The sequence below is a fragment of the Cervus elaphus genome, chromosome 24 (genome assembly GCF_910594005.1).
Source record: "Cervus elaphus chromosome 24, mCerEla1.1, whole genome shotgun sequence".
In the NCBI taxonomy this organism is placed as follows: Eukaryota; Metazoa; Chordata; class Mammalia; order Artiodactyla; family Cervidae; genus Cervus; species Cervus elaphus.
This window is the reverse complement of record NC_057838.1, coordinates 48,156,795-48,175,188: the sequence shown is the minus strand read 5'-3', so window position 1 is coordinate 48,175,188 and position 18,394 is coordinate 48,156,795. Positions and strand designations below refer to the sequence as shown.

Sequence of the window (18,394 nt, the reverse complement as noted above, 5' to 3'; positions counted from 1 at the left end):
ATGTTTGCAATAAAATAAGGAAGACATATATGAAATAAAGGTCTGCAAATGAAAAATGAAAAGACAAGCTGTAGTCTGGGAGAAAGTATTTGCAAACTACATATCTGATAAAGGGCTTATATGAGAATGTATAAAGTACTCTTCACTTCACTAACATAAAAACAGATGTTCCAGTTTTTTTTTTTTTTTTTAAGGAATGAATTTGAACAGACACTTCACCATAGACAATACACAGATGGCAAATAAGCACATCATTAGTCATTAGGGAAATGCAAATTAAAACTGCAATGGGATACCATTACACATTTAATAGAATGGGTAAAATTAAAAAACAAAATCAGCCAAATAAAATATTGCCCATACCAAGTGCTGGTGAAGATGCAGCAGAACTTTTATACCCTGCCATTGGGACTACAAAATGGTACAATCACCTTGAAAAGCAGATGGGCAATTTCTTATAAAGTTAAACATACGCTTACCATATAACTCAGATATCTCACTTCTAGGTATTTATGCAACTGAAAACGTATATTCACCCTGAAATCTGCATGAAAATTTTTAGAGGTTTCATTTTTAATTGCCAAACTTTATCCCTCAACTGGGTAATAAACAAATCAAGGTCTACCCATACAGTGGAACACTATTCAGCAATACAAAGGGATGAATTACTGATGCAGGCAACAGTGTGTATGAACCTCAAATAACCATGGTTAATGATTCCAGTGATATGACATTCTGGAGAAGGCCAAACTAGAGAGACAGAAAATAGGAGGCTACTGCAAAGCAAAGCAGGAATCATTCTCTATCTTGGTTGTGATAATGGTTACCTGACTGTATGCCAAAACTTGAAAAATTGTACACTGAAAAAGATGACTGTTTTCTGAGTATAAATAATACCTTAATAGAAAAAAGAAATTAAGAAAATACTAGAATATATTATATATATACATATGTAGTATATATATAATATACTTTCCAATATAATGGAAAATAAAAATATTTGTAAAAAATTAAAATCTTAGGAAAATTCTGAGGTCTATCCCATTAATTTAAACTTTTCTCACACATCACAGGCCAAGCGCATTCCTAACACCCTACCCTAACTCTAATGTCATGTGAGAGATGGGGAATTGATAAAAAAGGAAGCATTTTACCAACATTTGCCGCTCATTTATTTTTACTCCTTCTCAAAGGCCACTGCCCACAAGTACACAACCACGGTATTTTGAATCTCCTCCCGCTCCTCTCTGTGACATGCAAAACGCTCTCGACTCACTAATGATTCGGGGTTGCACAGCATTTCCACGCAGAAGTCTGGTCCAGACACAAGCAGACTCTGCTGCTGCTGCTGCTGAGTCACGTCAGTCATGTCCAACTCTGTGTGACCCCATAGACGGCAGCCCACCAGGCTCCCGTCCCTGCGATTCTCCAGGCAAGAATACTGGAGTGGGCTGCCATTTCCTTCCCCAGTGCATGAAAGTGAAAAGTGAAAGTGAAGTCGCTCAGTCGTGTCCGACTCTTCGAGACCCCATGGACTGCAGCCTTCCAGGCTCCTCCGTCCATGGGATTCTCCAGGCAAGAGTACTGGAGTGGGGTGCCACTGCCTTCTCCCAAGCAGGCTCTAGTTACCCACAAATAGCCATGACAAGGATTCTATAATAATCTAATTATCAAAGAACCTAACTTTGGCAGATACAAAGTTCAAGAATTTAAACCTCCAATTATATCTCAATAAAGAAGCAAGAAACGAAAATTTTAAACCTCAACTATATGGGTAAATAGCACTTTATTAAATGAATGGGTTTAGATGAAGAAAACCCTCGTAAAAAGAGAACCATGAGCTTCTCCGATGTCTTACTCCAAAAAGACAGCCTGCTTAGGTGAAGGTCTGAAAGCCCTCAAATTTACCCCAAGTACCTCCTGTGGCCATCAGCTTGCACATCTGATGGCTGCCCTCTGTCCCAGGTTTCTGTCATTTCTGATATTCTTTCTTTAGAGGACATGCATCTTAACTGTTTCAGGGGTTTCCTGGGAAGATGAACAAACTAGCAAGTATTTGTCTGACCTTTTTCCTTGGCAATGAATGGGCTTTTGCAGAAAGGAAAACAACTGAGATCTGATGACAGGTGACAGGGAAAGGTCCTGATTTGGGACCAAAGGTGAAATGGTCCACCCTCGGGCTAACTCTGAATCCAGAAGTTTATCAAAAGGGCTCGTGAGAGGGGACAGGAAAGTGTGTCATACATCACGGAGACCTTATTTCACATCCAAACCTAACCTGCCATTTCACATTCCCAACTGCAAACTGGCTCTTCTGGGTTTCAGAACACACGTGAGTGAAATTCTTGAATGGTAGATAAGGTAGTCTCAGTAAATATTGTAACCTGAGGATCTATTGGTCAGTTTTTAAAAAAAGGGGGAGGAGGTTTTCAGGAGACTCCAGACAAAGGGTCAGGAAAACAACCTAACACACTACCTTTTGTGCTCAAGGAAATTCTCTGACAAGTGGCTCATTCCTGGTGGCTTTCTTCTTGCTGTGTTCTAGGTTTAGGGGCTGACCCTGCTCTTTCAAATTGTTGCAGAGGCACCCCGATCTTAGGGTAATAAAGAAGAGTCAAAGAGTAAAAGAAATGGAAAAGAAAAGAAGAGTCACAGGGAGCAAAATTAAAACTAGAAAGAAACCAGTGATTGTTAACAACAATGGCAATGACAACATAGTGACAAGTTCCTTAAGAGACATAACAACCAACTGCAGCGTGTGGACCTCGATTAGAACATCATCTGAACAAATGGACTGTAAGAAGGCACTTGGGAGACCACATGAAAATGCCGACATAGACACTATTCAGATGATACGGAGTAATTACTATTGATTCTGTTCACCATGACAAACACTGTCACAGGTATGTTAGAAAATGTATCTTCATTTTTCAGAGACATATATTAGAGTATTTAGAAAATGACATGATACTTAGGTTTACTTTAACAAAAAGGAAAAATAAGAAGCAAATATGGGGAAAAAAACTTTCTCATCATTAAATGTAGATGGTACATACTGGTGGTTCATTTTACTTCTGCCTGTACTTTTCTTGAAGATGTTCATAATAAAATGTTTTTTAAAAAACATGATGAAAAATTTTTAAAAATTAGATGAGAACAGGTCCTGTATTAGAAGTTTCTGTTTTACTACCCTTTGCCAATTTTATTGGTGTGCTGCACTATTAGTCCTAATGTTAAAACAAAATAAAAGCAATATTTTAATATAAATGCTACACAGAATATAAAGCTGAGAAAACAAGCTCAAGAATTCAATTATTTAAAACAGTATTTTTCTAGTAATTTACAGAGGATTTTAGAAGTCATTGCTGTTACTGACTATTTAATAGACATAAGGTCCATCAAAGAATTTTAAAAAGGGGGGAAAGGCATATAAAGATGGATGAGGAACAAAAAGAGGTAAATGAAAAGAAATTAAGCCAAAACAATAAATCCCAACTGGCAAAATCCATCTTTAAAGATTCCAATAGACCTTGGGTTTGAGGGTCAGCTGTTTCCTATCTACACAAGTTCGTTCATGTCTCTTTGAGTTCAGTTTTTTCATTTGTAAAATGGGAATAACTGACACATCTTCCTCCTGGGAAGCTGTTATAGAACTAAATGAAAAAACCCACAATGCGCTTTCACATTGACCAGCACATGGTCCCTTCAGTGTGGCCTGTTCTTAGGTTAAAAGGCTGAGGGGAAAGGATCTAAGGAGAGAAAAAGGCTGTGGGAAAGTGGTGGCAGGCTGGCCTCTCACACAAATCACTAATTAACCAACAACCACAGGGGATTTCCCTGGCAGTCCAGTGGTTAAGACTTCACCTTTCAATACAGCAGTTGCAGGATCAATCCCTGTTCAGGAAGCTAGGATCCCACATGCCTCTAGGCCAAAAAACCAAAACATAAAACAGAAGCAATATTGCAACAAAGTCAATAAAAACTTTAAAAATACTAAACACACACACACAAAACACCAGACAGGCTTAGGGCCAGGCAGATGTAGGAGGTCAACCAAAGCTTCTGTCACTGCCTGGAACCCTCAAGCTGTCCCAGAATTGTTTACTCGAAGACCCCTTCTGAGGTCTGTTCCTTACGTCTGTCTCTCACTCCATTTGGGCCCAGCTCTCAGGGCAGCTAATCTAATCAGCTAATCTATGCTAAATTATTAATGGGATACACAAGGTTAATGTGTAACAAGTATATACTCCAACAGAAGCAAATTGGAGACACAGGCTTCGTGAGTCATCAGAACCTTAGTGGGAATTCCAGGCAGCAGGCAATCCTCCTCTATAACAAATCAGATCCTAGGAATGCATTTTAAAAAACTGTTCAAGCAAAAAAAAAAAAAAAAAGTTTCAGCAAAAATAATTCATACACAAATGCAATCCAATCAACAAAGGGACAGGCCAAAAAACTACTTTAGCCAGACCAGGACAAAAGGGTTGTGGAAATCGGTATGTTTAGGAGCACTATAACCCTTAAGGACATTTTCTATGTCTCTGTTTTCCTATCTGCAAAAATGAAAATTGAGGTAAAGATTAAATATAATCCATGGGAAACACTTGTAACAGTGTCTGCCATGCAGTAAGCACTCAACAAACATTAGCCACTGTTAGTATTATTTATTTATTTATTTTTTGTTAGTATTATTTAAAGATGAGATGATATAGAAGTCAAAGGGGATGCCCTGAAAACTTGAGTGAAAAAAGGATTTTTTTTAGATGGCAGCTTCCATTTGTGTTTTCAATGAAGTTCTGCTCAGAGCAGAGCAAACTGGAATCAGATCTGGATTCAAGTGTCAGGCCAACTTCCTACCAGCTGTGTGACTTTAGACAAGAGGCTCAACCTCACTGAGATGTAATTTACTCAACCATAAAATAGGCTAATGATATTGACCCCACAGTATTGATGAATGAATTACATATGACAATATATGGAAAGTGTGTATCACAGCGATTCCATAGGCATCCTGTATTTTCCAGGCTTTACAATCACATCCTTGGGAGCCCAACCAAGAAGTGACAGTACACTCTAACAAGGGTGACAGGCAGAGGTCCCGGCACCTAAGACTAAGCCAGGGTAATCCCATTATAATCCCACAGTTAGTTAGTACAGCAAGGACAAGGCAGTTTAACTAGGTGGGAATGGAGCCTCAGCTTTGACCAGCCCTGGTGTCCCAAAGAAGTAGCCACAAGGCAAGAATTGTATCTACCTGGGTGTTGAGATTATCTCATCCCAAAGACAAAAACGTGCGGTTTTGACTTGGCTATTTGTCCCTGGTGACAAGTGTCTTGGGATTACAAAATAATTACACGCTACTCCCCCTTTTATTTTCAACTGCATTTTTTGATTATGAACCTATTATAGAATCATGACAAAAATATAAGAATATAAGCTAAAAACATAAAGATTGCCTATGTTCCTACCAACAAGAAATAGTCCCTTTTAATATTTGTGTGCCTACTGCTTCAGATCTTTTCCTTTATACATGCATGCTCTCCCACACACTCTGTCATTATTTTAAAAAATGAGATCATACCCTCATATTACTTCATCACTTGTGTGCACACTTAGTATACCTATTTCTGGGTTTGTTAACCTAAATTCAAGCCATCACTTTTAATGGCTGCATAGGAATCCACCAAATGCAGACTTCACCAATTATTGATCTATCCTTCAACCAAAGGCACTTAGGTTGTTTCCAGTCACTTGCTATAATAAACACCACCAGACACAGTATATAAACCTGTTTACACAAATGTCCACAATTACTTCCTTAGAAGCGGCGTTGATGGGTCAGTGAGTGTACAACTCTTAAATGCCTTAAGGGAAAGCAAAACAGCTAGCCTTGCTGAGATGGGAGGGTGAGAGAGGCATTTTAGTTACAGACAGTCACTGTCTTTTAGGTCCAGGAAAACAGTCCTGGGTGTGCACTGGAAGGATTGATGCTGAAGCTAAAACTCCAGTACTTTGGCCACCTCATGCGAAGAGTTCACTCAATGGAAAAGACCCTGATGCTGGGAGGGATTGGGGGCAGGAGGAGAAGGGGACGACAGAGGATGAGATGGCTGGATGGCATCACTGACTCAATGGACATGAGTTTGAGTAGACTCCGGGAGTTGGTGATGGACAGGGAGGCCTGGAGTGCTGCAATTCATGGGGTCGCAAAGAGACATGACTGAGCGACTGAACTGAACTGAACTGAAACAGAACAACCTGCTGTTCATCTTTTCTCCTGCCTTCCTCTCATTCACCTATTGGGAAATTCATCTCTTTCACTGACAGAAACAACTAAATCCTCTTGCATAAAATCCAGAGGCAAATAGCAAGTGTCTGTGAAACAGAACTTGGGGTGTCATCTAGAAATGCAATGCAAAGGATCAGCAGGAAGGGGCTTTTAAAAAGCAACAAACTCTCCCAAACAGCTCCCATGAGTCTACCACTCAGCCCCTCTGGCGTTTAGGGTGAGCAGACAGTCACCTCAAAGACCTCTACTGAGGAGCCAGTGGCAAGGGAGACCAGTCACAAGGGCCTGCCATAAGGAAGAGAAGCTACCCCACAACCCATCCTGAATCCTGCTGCTGCTGTTGCTGCTGCTAAGTCGCTTCAGTTGTGTCCAACTCTGTGCGACCCACAGACTGGAGCCCACCAGGCTCCCCTGTCTCTGGGATTCTCCAGGCAAGAACACTGGAGTCGTTTGCCATTTCCTTCTCCAATGCATGAAAGTGAAAAGTGAAAGTGAAGTCGCTCAGTCGTGTCCAGCTCTTAGCGACCCCATGGACTGCAGCCTACCAGGTTCCTCCATCCATGGGATTTTCCAGGCAAGAGTACTGGAGTGGGGTGCCATTGCCTTCTCCTTCTGAATCCTGAGGAACCCACAAACAGGATGGAAACCACAAACCAATGCATAGACACTCAAGTGGCCAACGGGCACACAGGCAGACACAACCAACGATGGGAAAACAGAGACACAGACACTGAGCTAAGAGAAAGTAGCAAGAAATAAAATTTCAAAATGCTGCATTGCTGCTGCTGCTAAGTCACTTCAGTTGTGCCCAACTCTGTGTGACCCCATAGACGGCAGCCCACCAGGCTCCCATCCCTGGGATTCTCCAGGCAAGAATACCGGAGTGGGCTGCCATTGCCTTCTCCAGTGCATGAAAGTGAAAAGTGACAGTGAAGTCGCTCAGTCGTGTCCGACTCTTCGCGACCCCATGGACTGCAGCCTACCAGGCTCCTCTGTCCATGGGACTTTCCAGGCAAGAGTACCGGAGTGGGGTGCCATTGCCTTCTTCGAAAATGCTGCATTAGGTAGAGATAAACACAAAGAAAGGGCTCTTACACCTGCCACTCACTGGCAGGGGCACCATGGGGCAAGGCTCTTATTGGCCTTTTATGATCAGGTGACCAAGAAGCTCTAAGCTTAACCTCAGGGATATGATTAACTTTGAGTTTTGGTATTTTGAGTCTAAATACTAAATTTTTTGAGTCATCACACCTAGCTACGGTATCTTAATTTCTATTTTTATGATCATTAAAAAAAAAAAAATCTCCCATTCAGTGATTGTCTACCATCTGTCCCTGGAGTTTTCATTAGTTCATACTCATTTAGTCCTACCTACCCTCTTGGAAGGGACATGTTACTCTTACTTTATGTTCTAAATGCGCTTCAGGTCACATATCTAACTAAAAAGATGGTTTAATCCTCATGGCATAGAGGAGTTACTCAATAAATAGCTCATGGCTGAATGAATAAATGCACACATTAATGAATAAATTATGTTGTAGACTCCTTTCTAATTCCATAACATTTTTACTCCAGAAGACTCCTTCTACATGTCTTTTTAATAGAACTTATCTCAGAATCCTTTTTGAAAACTCAACATACATTAACCATCAGAAATGAGCAAGACCTCTATTCCGTCTGTAGGAAGCAGTGCCACAGCCACAGTGCCCTGCCCCCAGGAAGACTCTCATAATCCAGCAACTGAAGGGTTACACCTAGCTCAGCAGAGGGCTTCCAGGTGCCTGCTTCCAGGCCTGGGCCATCTTAAATTCTGAAGGTTTCTTGTTGAATATTTAAGTATCACTCCTGTAAACAAGTCACTTAACATCCCAGGCCTCCAGTTTGCACATCTGGGTAGAGTTAGCATGTTGACCTACAGCTAGTTTCTTCTAACTTGAATCATCACTTTATGAGAAGTGAAGACAGAAGGCAGTGATGGAGATGCAAAGACACTGCCAGCTATGGACAGTGCTTACTGCCCAAAAACCCACTTTAGTGGGAACTCTCACATAGAACTGAACTTCTAAGTCACTTGGAATGCTTTTTAAACCCCACTGATTCTTGCTCCATCTCACTTCCCTGCAAGGGGAGTTTGTTTAAAGAATCTGCATGAGGCTCCCAGGGCACTTTTAAAGTTTACCTCTGATTACCAACCAGTGCTTTTGGGGGGATATCTCTGAAGCTGAACAAACTGATATTTGCATTGGCCAGATAATCCCTAGCCAGAAGGACTTCTCCCACTCCTACCTACTTTTACTCCCTGTGCCAAAGCTCCCTGGATTTTGGAGGTTTCTGATCTGCTGGTCCATGCTGTTAATGGCTGCTGGTGAAATGTGCCATGTTCCAAAGTTCTCTCCAATTGCTCTGAGCTTCCTGTATCTGAACTCAAAGAAGGGGAGCTGAAGCAGCTGGGAGAGAAAAACCAGAGTGGGCATAGTCCAACAGCAACCTTTGAAAGAGCCAATCAAAACTGCCGGCCTTCTGAATCATCACACAGGGTGAGGGAAGGGTCTGCCAGATTGGTCACCAGCAAGCAAAAAATCAGATAGAAAACTAAAAGTTGGCACTGGTGATTTGGAAGATGGCTCAGAGGCCTCAATACTGATAATTAGAACACAAATAAGTGGTTTTGAAAAAAAAAAATTTTTTTTCCAAAAAAATGGTAAAGACAGCAAAGGCATCTTTTGCTGTCCTCTTTTCTTACCTTTGCAGATTCCCTCTCTTTTGTGTCTTTAACTGAACTTACAATGACTTCTCCTCTGGTCCAGAAAACCAAATGTCTATTTATTTTGGTAATTAATTTAAGAAAATGAACCCAGAGAATTTTTGGAATGATAGTATTAAGAAAGACTCCTCTCTCTCTCTTTCACACACAAACACACACCCGAATGTACGCACTCATACACATCACAGCTGCACACAGCAAAGGCTGCAAGATAAGACAGGAAATCATGGGTTGTCATCAAGGACTAGTTGTGAGATCTTAGGCAAGCTGTTTCATCTCTGAAAGCCTCAGCTCCTTTAACAGGCACAATGGAGGGGTGACTGGTGTCTGTCTCATAGGGTTGCTGTGGTGATGATTAAGTGAAGTCGTGTAGGTAAAGTGCTTTGTCCAATGTCAGTAAAAAATAAGACCATAATAAATAATAAAAGGCAGTTTTTAAAAAACAGTTTGCTTTCACTTTAGGGAGAAGAGTGTCAGAAAGTGCCAATGTTCAACAAATTGATCAATGAAAATGTTATATATCTTTTGAATGTACATAAGATGGAAGTGGAAGAGAGATATTTCCTTTCTTTACACATATGCATAAAATAGGCACTTCCTAGTTCAGATTTAGGAAGTCAGAAGTTAAGGTCTACATTCTTATTAGGAGGGCCACAAAGATGTGATAAATGTCTTGCCATTCCACTTGCAGATGGCTGGCAGTCTTGGCACCCTAACGTCTGTTTCTGACTTCTGACTCCCATCTCTACCCCTTGGCTCTGTAGAGAGGCTAGACAGAATATTTCAGTTATGTTCCAATTAGCCCTGGTGGTTAAGAACACAGGACTGAGTAGGATAAAGCCAGATGACACACCCTACAACTTGGCTATAGCACATTACAAGCCAGCGTCATCTTTTATTGAAGGTTTCACTTTAGAACTAATAATTCCTGGAGAAGAGGACATTGTACTCTGTCACAGTGGAAGAACCTGATATAGATACAGGATGAAAGAAGTGATCATTTTAGGAAGACCTTCTTGCTCTTGAATTTTGGTCTTATTTGGAGAAACCAGAAACACCCTGAGAAATCACTTAATTTGAGGAAGAGACTTTAAAAAATAAAGAATGGAGGGGAGGGATAAAACTTTAGAAACAATAAAAAAAGACGGTATTTTAACAAACATCCTAAAACTTAGGGCCAAACAGATAGATGGTTTCCAAAGAAACAGGACCATCAGAGAGAAATAAGCAGGCTTCAGAGACAGTGAAAGGGTGCTTGAAGACTGGAGACAGAGAAGCACACACAAGCATTAGCTTTCCAGTGTGCCCAGGGGAAACAACCGACAATGGCCAAGCCGTGTTAGCACCAAACCTCCAAGAATCTGGGCAGGATGGAAGAAAATCTGTGGCAGGTATACATGCACTCAACTGACACCCACAGCTCCATCCTGTGCTTCCTGAAGTCACAGAACAGTAGTTACACTGAAGCTGATTGAAAAAAATTCCAATAAACGTATAGAAGTTTTTATGCCTTCCATTTCTAAGACTTTTTCATACTTGTACACCTAGAAGTCCTAATGAATACAATAACAATAGCCTCAAGACATCACTAAAGCTTAATCCTAAAAATTAGCAACTTCAGCAAGAGGTGGCTCTGCCCAGAGTGGGCTTGGAGTCACTGCTATATGAGTTCACCTCCTGGATTTGTCCCTTATTAACTGTGCAACACTGGACAAGTGACTAAACCTCTTTAGTTTCCACACCTGTACAATGGGAATACACCTACCTGGCTTGAAGACTGAATAGCAAAGACAAAGTAAATGGGAATGCTCTGTAGCCTGTGAAACAGCTACATCTTTGAGGCCTGGCAGGTAACCCAGCTCACACAGCTAGGATCTCCCATTTAAGCAAGATGCAAATACCTGAGGTGTCACATGCATGCCGTCCTGCTGCCGGCTCTCTGTGGGGGCCGCTGTGCCTGTAGATAATGTGGGGTTTGTTCTGTGCCTCTTCATCTTCTTGTTCATCAATGGACAGTAGTGGTTCAATAAAATAATCCCCATCATGGGACCGAAATGTGCCCAGCTGCAAATAGAGAGAGATGAGAAGTTGATTTAATATAACTTAGCCACTGGGAGGAAAAAGACAGTGGAACAATGCCAAGTAAGTGGTGCCATCTTACCCAACTCCTTTCCCATGAGGGCTCCTTGAGCTGAAAATCTTACTGGTGTACTTGGAGAAGTAGTTTTTCTTATTTTTCTTTTTTCACTCTCTGTCGTATCAATACCTTAACCTTTGATTGGACTCTACAGAACCTGCTATCCAAATCAGTCTCTAAGAAATATTTCCTCGGTGCTTAAGCTGTAATTATAGTCACTCCTCCAGGCTGCTGAAAGAGGGTTTCTGTGTGTTAGGAGAGCTTGGAAACAGGAACAAGTATCAATTCCAAAGAGAAAAGCCCCCTCAAGAAAGCCTTATCCTGACTTGAAAATCAGGAAGCACATGTTGACCAGAGGCACTCACGGCGGTGCTGCCAGGGACAGTGAGGAGCCTCCATCAGCCCTCTCCCCGCTCACAGGGCCTGACCTGGGTAAGACTCTCCAGTCAGGCTGCCCAGGGCTCCAACCTCAGTGCCACCACTTGCTCGCCCACCTTGGGTAAGTTCCTTAACTACCCTGAGCTTCACCTTCCTTGTTTATCAATGAGGGATAAAAATATTTACTGTCACTGTGCAGATTAAATGAGATAATAGGTGTAAACTGCTTAGCAAAGTGATACCTTGTCAGGGCTTGGAACAGAAGTGGCTTTTGGTGTTGCAGAGTGAGCCAGCCTCTAACCACCAGGATATAATTTGTGTTTGCCAATCACTCTAAGAGTTTCACAGTAACTCTTTCTACTCCCCTTCCCATATACCCACAAGTTCTGCAAATTATAAATGAAGCTGCAAGGTTGAGCCACCCAAAGGAAACCTTACAAGAGCGATAAAAAGACCCCAGGCCAGGCCAGTGGGCAGTATTTCAAGGAGAAAACCAAGCTCTTCTCTCCTCCTTTGTGGTTCCTTTTCCCTCAATGTGAGGGAAAAGGCACAGGCCTTTGACTTTCCCCTGGACCCAGGAAATGACTGCTCTTGAACATCAGTGGCAGTATCGGCACTCAAGTGCTGATATTCCACCCAAATTCTAATCTACTGAATTGAAATATCTGGGGGGTAGGTAGGGCCCAAGAACTGACATTTTAGAATTCTTAGGCATGACCAAGTTTTAAAGTACTTGGCTAAGCACTGGGGTTCCCAAACCCAGCTAAGTGTCAAAATTCCCTGGGAAGTTGAAAAATAAATTTAGATTTGAGAAATCACCCTATGTATGCAGATTTGGTATTTCTTTCTTTCTTTTTTTTTTAGATTTTTGTATTTCTAATAGTAAGATCTAATCTTTGTATTTAACAAAACAAAAAAAAAACCAAAACTCCCCATGTAGTTCATCAGCCCCTGACTTAAAGAGAAGATAGCTCTGACACAGTCTGGTGTCAGAATAAGAGAGTAATTGGCTTCCAGAGAAGAAATGATTTAACAAGTTTGCTTTTACCCAGGCACCACTGCCTATTTTCAAAACACAACTCTGGTGCTCTCTGAGCACAGAGCAAGAAACCAACTACAACATGTGAAAGCTGCTAGAGATGGGCCACAAATACTGAGAAAGAATCTGGGAGCCCATCTGGTGAAAGTCTGGCATCTTTGATTATTAAAAGGAGAAACTGAGGTCCAGAGGCAGGAACTGACTTGTCCCCTTCAGTGATACAGATGCAGTGGAACAGTTCTCCTTGTAAATCTGGGACTCAGGTACCCTGACTCTAGTCTAGTGCCTTTAAAAAAGAAAAATAAAACTTTGAAATTCTCTTTAGGAACACAGATTCAGTCTCTGGCCCATGGTTAAGAGTATGGTCAGAAGGAATGGATGGGAACCCCAGCTCTGTCACTTGCTACCTGTAAAACCACAAGCAAGTCCCCATCTCTCAAAGATTCAGTGACAACTGCAAAATAGGTTCTTTCAAGGATTGGGCTGTTGTAAGGATTCAGATGAAATATTGCATACATAAAGTACTTATTATAGTACAAGACACATAAGAGTTCAGTAAAAGGAATATAAATGAGGTCAAATTAATTTTGTGGCTGATTCACAACACAGTTGTTTGAATGAAGAGTAACCCTTTCTTGGCTAAGGTGACCATTTATTCAAATACAGGCTCTAAGTACTTACAATACACAAAAGGTTCCACTGCGGGAGAGAAATGAATTGATGCTGACCCTGCTTCCCAGGCAAAGGGGATAGAACATGTGTTGCAAGAACCATAATACAAGGGAGAGTACACTAAACATCAAGGAGGGAGAGAAGGTATATGTCTGTGAAAGTGGAGAGAGATGGAAGCAGTCTGAAGGACCAGGAAGAGGTTTCCTGGGGAACAAAATACATTAGTTACACTTTGAAAGAAGGGTGTGATTTGAGAATGTGAAGCTGGTTGAGGTCACCTGGTAAATCCAAAGGCCCAAAGGTTATGAGATGGGAGGGAAATGAAATGTGCAAAAACAGTTTGCCTGAAATGCAGGATTTGTGAAGCAAAGCTTGACAGATGAGACTAGACACTACGGATGTACAAAGGGGTGAGGAGGTACACTGTCATTGGCCTTCAGTGCCAGAGTGAAGAATTTATAGTCATTCACTAGGCAGTGGGGAGGTCTGTGCAGTAACTGAACAGGGTAGCAATGTGATTTTGCACCTTGTCATCATTAATCTACAAGCAGTGTGTAAAACTGAACTGAACTGAAGTCGCTCAGTCGTGTCCGACTCTTTGCGACCCCATGGACTGTAGCCCACCAGGCTCCTCTGTCCATGGGATTCTCCAGGCAAGAATACTGGAGTGGGTTGCCATTTCCTTCTCCAAGGGATCTCCCCAACCCAGGGATTGAACCCAGGTCTCCAGCATTGTAGGCAGATGCTTTAACCTCTGAGCCACCAGGGAAGCCCCAAGCAGTGTGTGCCAGGGATTAAAGAGAAAAGACCAGAAGAAGAAGCCAGACAGAAATATTTCTTAGACATCAGCCCTAATGAGAGAGGAAGAGAGAAGCAAAGAGGTCTGGAGGTAGAGCAGGGCTGCTCAGAACAGGTGAGAAACACATCTGAGAAGGATTTCAGGGAAACTATTAACTGACCAGTAGGGTGAGGGGAGGGAGGAAGGTTGCCATGGCTCAGTCTAAAGAGTGAACGATTCCCAGGAAGATTTCCTGAGAGTGCCAGGAGAAGCGCCAAGATACTACAAGTACCAAACCGGTACAGGGACATCTTTCCAAGAAAGATAAATTCCAAAAGGAAGGCAAAGGGGCAAGGATTTTGGAGCTAGATTCATTCCAGCTATAAAAGGCTACCTCGCATATTTTTCGGATAACAGGCCAGATCTTCTGCACCTCCCTCCCCTCCAAAAAAAGAGCCACACTGCAAATTAGGCACAATACAAATGGACTCAAGGTCTAGGGGGTTCATCTTTCAATAAGTCCTGGCCCTCAGTTCCCTAAGAGAGTTACTTACTATTCTGCAGTTACAAGTGCGAGTTACCACCTAAAATTGCCAACAGAAATTAAGGTCCTGCGCAGCAAAACGTTTATACCACTGCTGGGGCCACTCAGCAGGGTGTGGAGGCGGGGAGGGAGGAGGAGTAAAGGCTGTTTACAAACTTGACTTACACACAGCAGCCCTATCAGTAAGGTTCGGGGACTGTGGGTTACAGCCTTGGAATCTGGGCACACTCGGATGCTCTGGGTTCCAGCACCTGACTTATACCCACCCAGATCAAACCACCTTTCCAAGAACAGAAGGATTCCAGGCGTCCCGGGGCAACGATGACTCATGCAGCACCCCCTCCCATTTCGCCAAACTGCCGTCTCCGCCCACCCCCAAACAATCTCAACGACGCACCGCGACTCTGGGAGCTTTGCTGGGGGCTAAAGGGGGTTCATCTTCATCCTCGCATCCCAGCAGCCTAAACCTCCCCCCTCTCAGTCTACAAGCTTGCCTCCCTTCCCACCCGATCCCTCGGTTGAGCAGTGGAGATGGATGCGACATCAACATTTGGGACTCGCGAGCCACTAACAGCAGCGCGCGGAAGGGGGGGCAGCCAAGCCCCCTGGGTAAGTAGTCAAAGCTTCCACTTAGAAAATGTAACGGCTGGGAGTATGGGTGCTCTGGGGAAAAGTAATTGCATCACTGGGGAGCAGGACGCACAGCCCCTGTGCGCTGGGAGATCCTGACCCAAGATAGTTTCTGCGTCAGAGCGCGTGGCAGAAACGCACGTCGCTTGGGGAAGTTCTAGAACCGCTTTCACTTGGGCCAAAACCTTACAGCGGACCCTCAAATCCCATAAAAGGGAGAGGGCAGACAAGTGTAGGGCAGACAAGAGAGCAAGTGCGGCGGGGGGGAGGGGGAAAGAAAAAGGGGCGTGAGTAAATAAACACCGTGTAGGGGTACCAGCTTGGGTCCCCTGCTAAGTGCGTATTTTGCAGTGCATGGGGGGGACTTCCCCGCCCTCTCACCCTCCCTCTCTAGGGAAATGTGCACCTCAGGCTCCCTTTTCGAATTCTCTGGCACCCCATGGGTAGTGGAAATCTCAGGAGAACGGAAATCTCTCCAAGCCCTCCCCAGTATTTCTGCTTCTTGGGGCCACCCCGCCAGCAGGGTGCAGAGTCGGACTGCGACGCACCCCCACTCCTAGTTTCCTTGCTGAAGCAGAGCATCCAGAACAGGCCCCGCCCTCTCCCCCGCCCCCTGAGCCCTGGGCCCACCCTTCCGTTCCTGAGACCGGACCTGTTCCCTGTCAATCCAGTTCAGCCTCAGGGTTCCTGGCGCCTGAAAAAAGACCCCGAGAGAACGTGGGGACTCTAGATTACGCACCGCCCTCCAAGACACACAGAAGGAACTCCCCGTACCGGACGCGGGGGATTCTCAGCCCACACCCCCGACTCAAGATGCGCCAATAAGGAGTCGGGCTCTCCCTGTGCTCAGCTGCTCCACTTCTGGGCGGCCGAGTTTGCAGAAGGGAAGGACAAGTCCCTTCGAGTTTGGAAACCGACATCCCAGCCACCTACTGGTGTGGGGCAACACGCAGTTCAACAGCTGAGCTGAATTTGGACCCTAGAAAGCTCCGAAACATTCAGAGCTCCCCCTCCTGGGACTTGATGAGGGGGGTGTCGGGGAGGATGAGCTTCTCTCAAGTGTCAGCACACTCGCCGGAGTAGCCACCCAAAGCGTAGGACGCAAACAAGTTTGTAGCCCATGTTTAGCGCCAGAGCGGAGACGGCGCAGTGAGGGTCCTAGGCTAGAGAGCAATTAAGTCTTCCAGAAGCGGGCGAGGAGGTGAGAGGGCAGGGCCGGGGAGGGGGCGCGCGTCCACTTACCATTCCCGAGCAGAGGCTGATGACGGCCGTGTGCTCTGACTTGGTATTGACATGGCCTTTGTAGAAACAGTGCTTGAGTTCCGCTTCCTCCTCGGAATAAAACTTAGTCTGGTTCACCCCGGGTGCCCCAAGGAGGGTGACAGTGAACATTGGAGCGATAAATCCAGCATGGGCGGTGAGATTAAATAGAAATTGCTGGCCAAAGGCGGAGAGGCGGTAATGCTCCTGGGAGGAGGTAGCGGAGGAAGAGGAGGAGGCGAAGCCAGGCCAGGGGTCAGAGGCAGAGTTAATGCTTCGTCGCCTTCTTTTGAAGTGTACGTTCGTGGGAAAGGGTTCTCCGAGAGCGTTCACTCGGACGGGAGACGCGATGTCGTATTCGCTCAGGGTCTCTAATAATCTCGCTGTAGAGAGAAGCAGAGGCACATGAACCGATAATACAGTTTTCTGCAAGCTTTAACTTAAAAATGAAGTGTGTGTGTGTGGGGGGGGGGGTTCACCTAAGTTATTTTCCAGCTTTTTCCTCCCCATTCAAATCAATCCCTTCACCTTCAGTAACTGGACAAATATTTGCTGAACACCTACTATGTGTCAAAAAGTGTTAGATGCTGTCAGAGACTGAACAAGACAAAATACATAACATGATTATAGATCCTGACAGATACCCTGAATTATGCGACTAGGTGGTGCCCCCAGTTACTAACCAACCATAGTTTGGGGCCTGGCATGGGTAAGGAGAAAGATCAGGCTAAAAGAAGGGGGCGGACGACTAAGTTCTTTCCACAGTGTCTCTTGAGAGAATGCCTGGGAATGACCTAAAGAAGGGAGAGGCTGCAAAGCGGGAGATAATTCTTTCTAGGAAAAGGAGAGGGGGAGAGAGAGGCCTCCGCTGCGGGGTGTCCGCCGTGGGACACGGAGGCTAAGGAGGTGGCGACAGGGGCGGAAAGGTCCCCGTGGCCGACTCTCGTTACCTTGCCTCGGGTGCAGCCTGTCCTTGCGCACGGCCGCCGCGGCATCTGGGCTCCCCATCTCGGCCAGGTCTCGCACCAGGAGCGTTAGCAGTGTGGCCCAGGATACAAACTGCATGGTGCTCCCCACCCCTCCCCAGCCGCCCCCACCCCCCTCCCCTCCTGCCCTCCTTGGCTGCGAGGCTGCGGCTGCGGAGAGCGCGCGGAGCCCGGTGCCCGCCGCCAACTTTTGACTTTAGGAGTCGCTGAGGTCTCGCGGCGAGGGTCCCGTCTGCGCTCGGCTGAGCAACGCCGCCGCCTGCCGAGAGCTGAGCCGCTCGGGCCGCAGGAGGAGCCGGAGGAGCAGGAGGAGGAGGAGGACTGGGGCTCGGCTGCTTGGCCGCATAATGTACAGGGAGCCGGCAGGAGAAAGCGCGGAACGTGCGCTCCGAGGCGCGCCGGGCGCCCTGTGCTGGCGGGGATAGCGGAGCGGCTTCTTGAATGGGGGGCTGGGGGGCGGAGGGGGGGCGCGCTACTCAAATACTCAGGTCCCCGCCTCTCGGAGAGGGGAGGAGAAAGCGGAGTGAGTGGGGACCGCCTCCTGCCACTCGGCTCCTCGGCTGCCGTGCGGTACTTGCTGCTCGCAGAGTCGCCGGGAGCGCAGGGGCGCCGAGTGCGGTCCGCCATCTCCCCGGGACGGGCTTTTCTCAGACTCCCTGCCCTGGAGAGAACAGAGCAGAGAACGTTCTCCCTCTTTCCTGGCGCCTCCAGTCTCTCCCCCGTATCCTCTCTTTTCTCCCTTCGGAATCTCTTCTCTCCCTCGCCCTGTCAGTCCGCTCTGTAACCCCTTTCCCGCTTACGGTCTCTTCTCTCCGTCCCACTGTGCACCACTTCCCGCATCTCCCCCATCCCTTTTCTCTTTCTACACGGTCCCCATCTCTCTCTCTTCTCTTTCTCTATGAATTTCTGTCCCTATC

At 45.2% G+C, this 18,394-nt stretch overlaps 1 protein-coding gene across 2 annotated transcripts in view; it reads right to left on the bottom strand.

Moving 5' to 3' along the window:
* The window catches only part of ADAMTS9 (ADAM metallopeptidase with thrombospondin type 1 motif 9), a 164,393-nt gene extending 146,510 nt beyond the window's left edge, over nt 1–17,883 (bottom strand). For both annotated transcript variants that reach the window (XM_043885648.1, XM_043885649.1), the window contains exons 1-3: nt 17,442–17,883; nt 16,474–16,874; nt 10,955–11,117 (exon numbers count right to left, since the gene is read on the bottom strand). In XM_043885648.1, the coding sequence (XP_043741583.1) occupies nt 10,955–11,117; nt 16,474–16,874; nt 17,442–17,556 (679 nt within the window). In that variant the 5' untranslated portion in view covers nt 17,557–17,883. The remainder of the gene's footprint in view (nt 1–10,954; nt 11,118–16,473; nt 16,875–17,441) is intronic.
* Nucleotides 17,884–18,394: the final 511 nt, after the last annotated feature.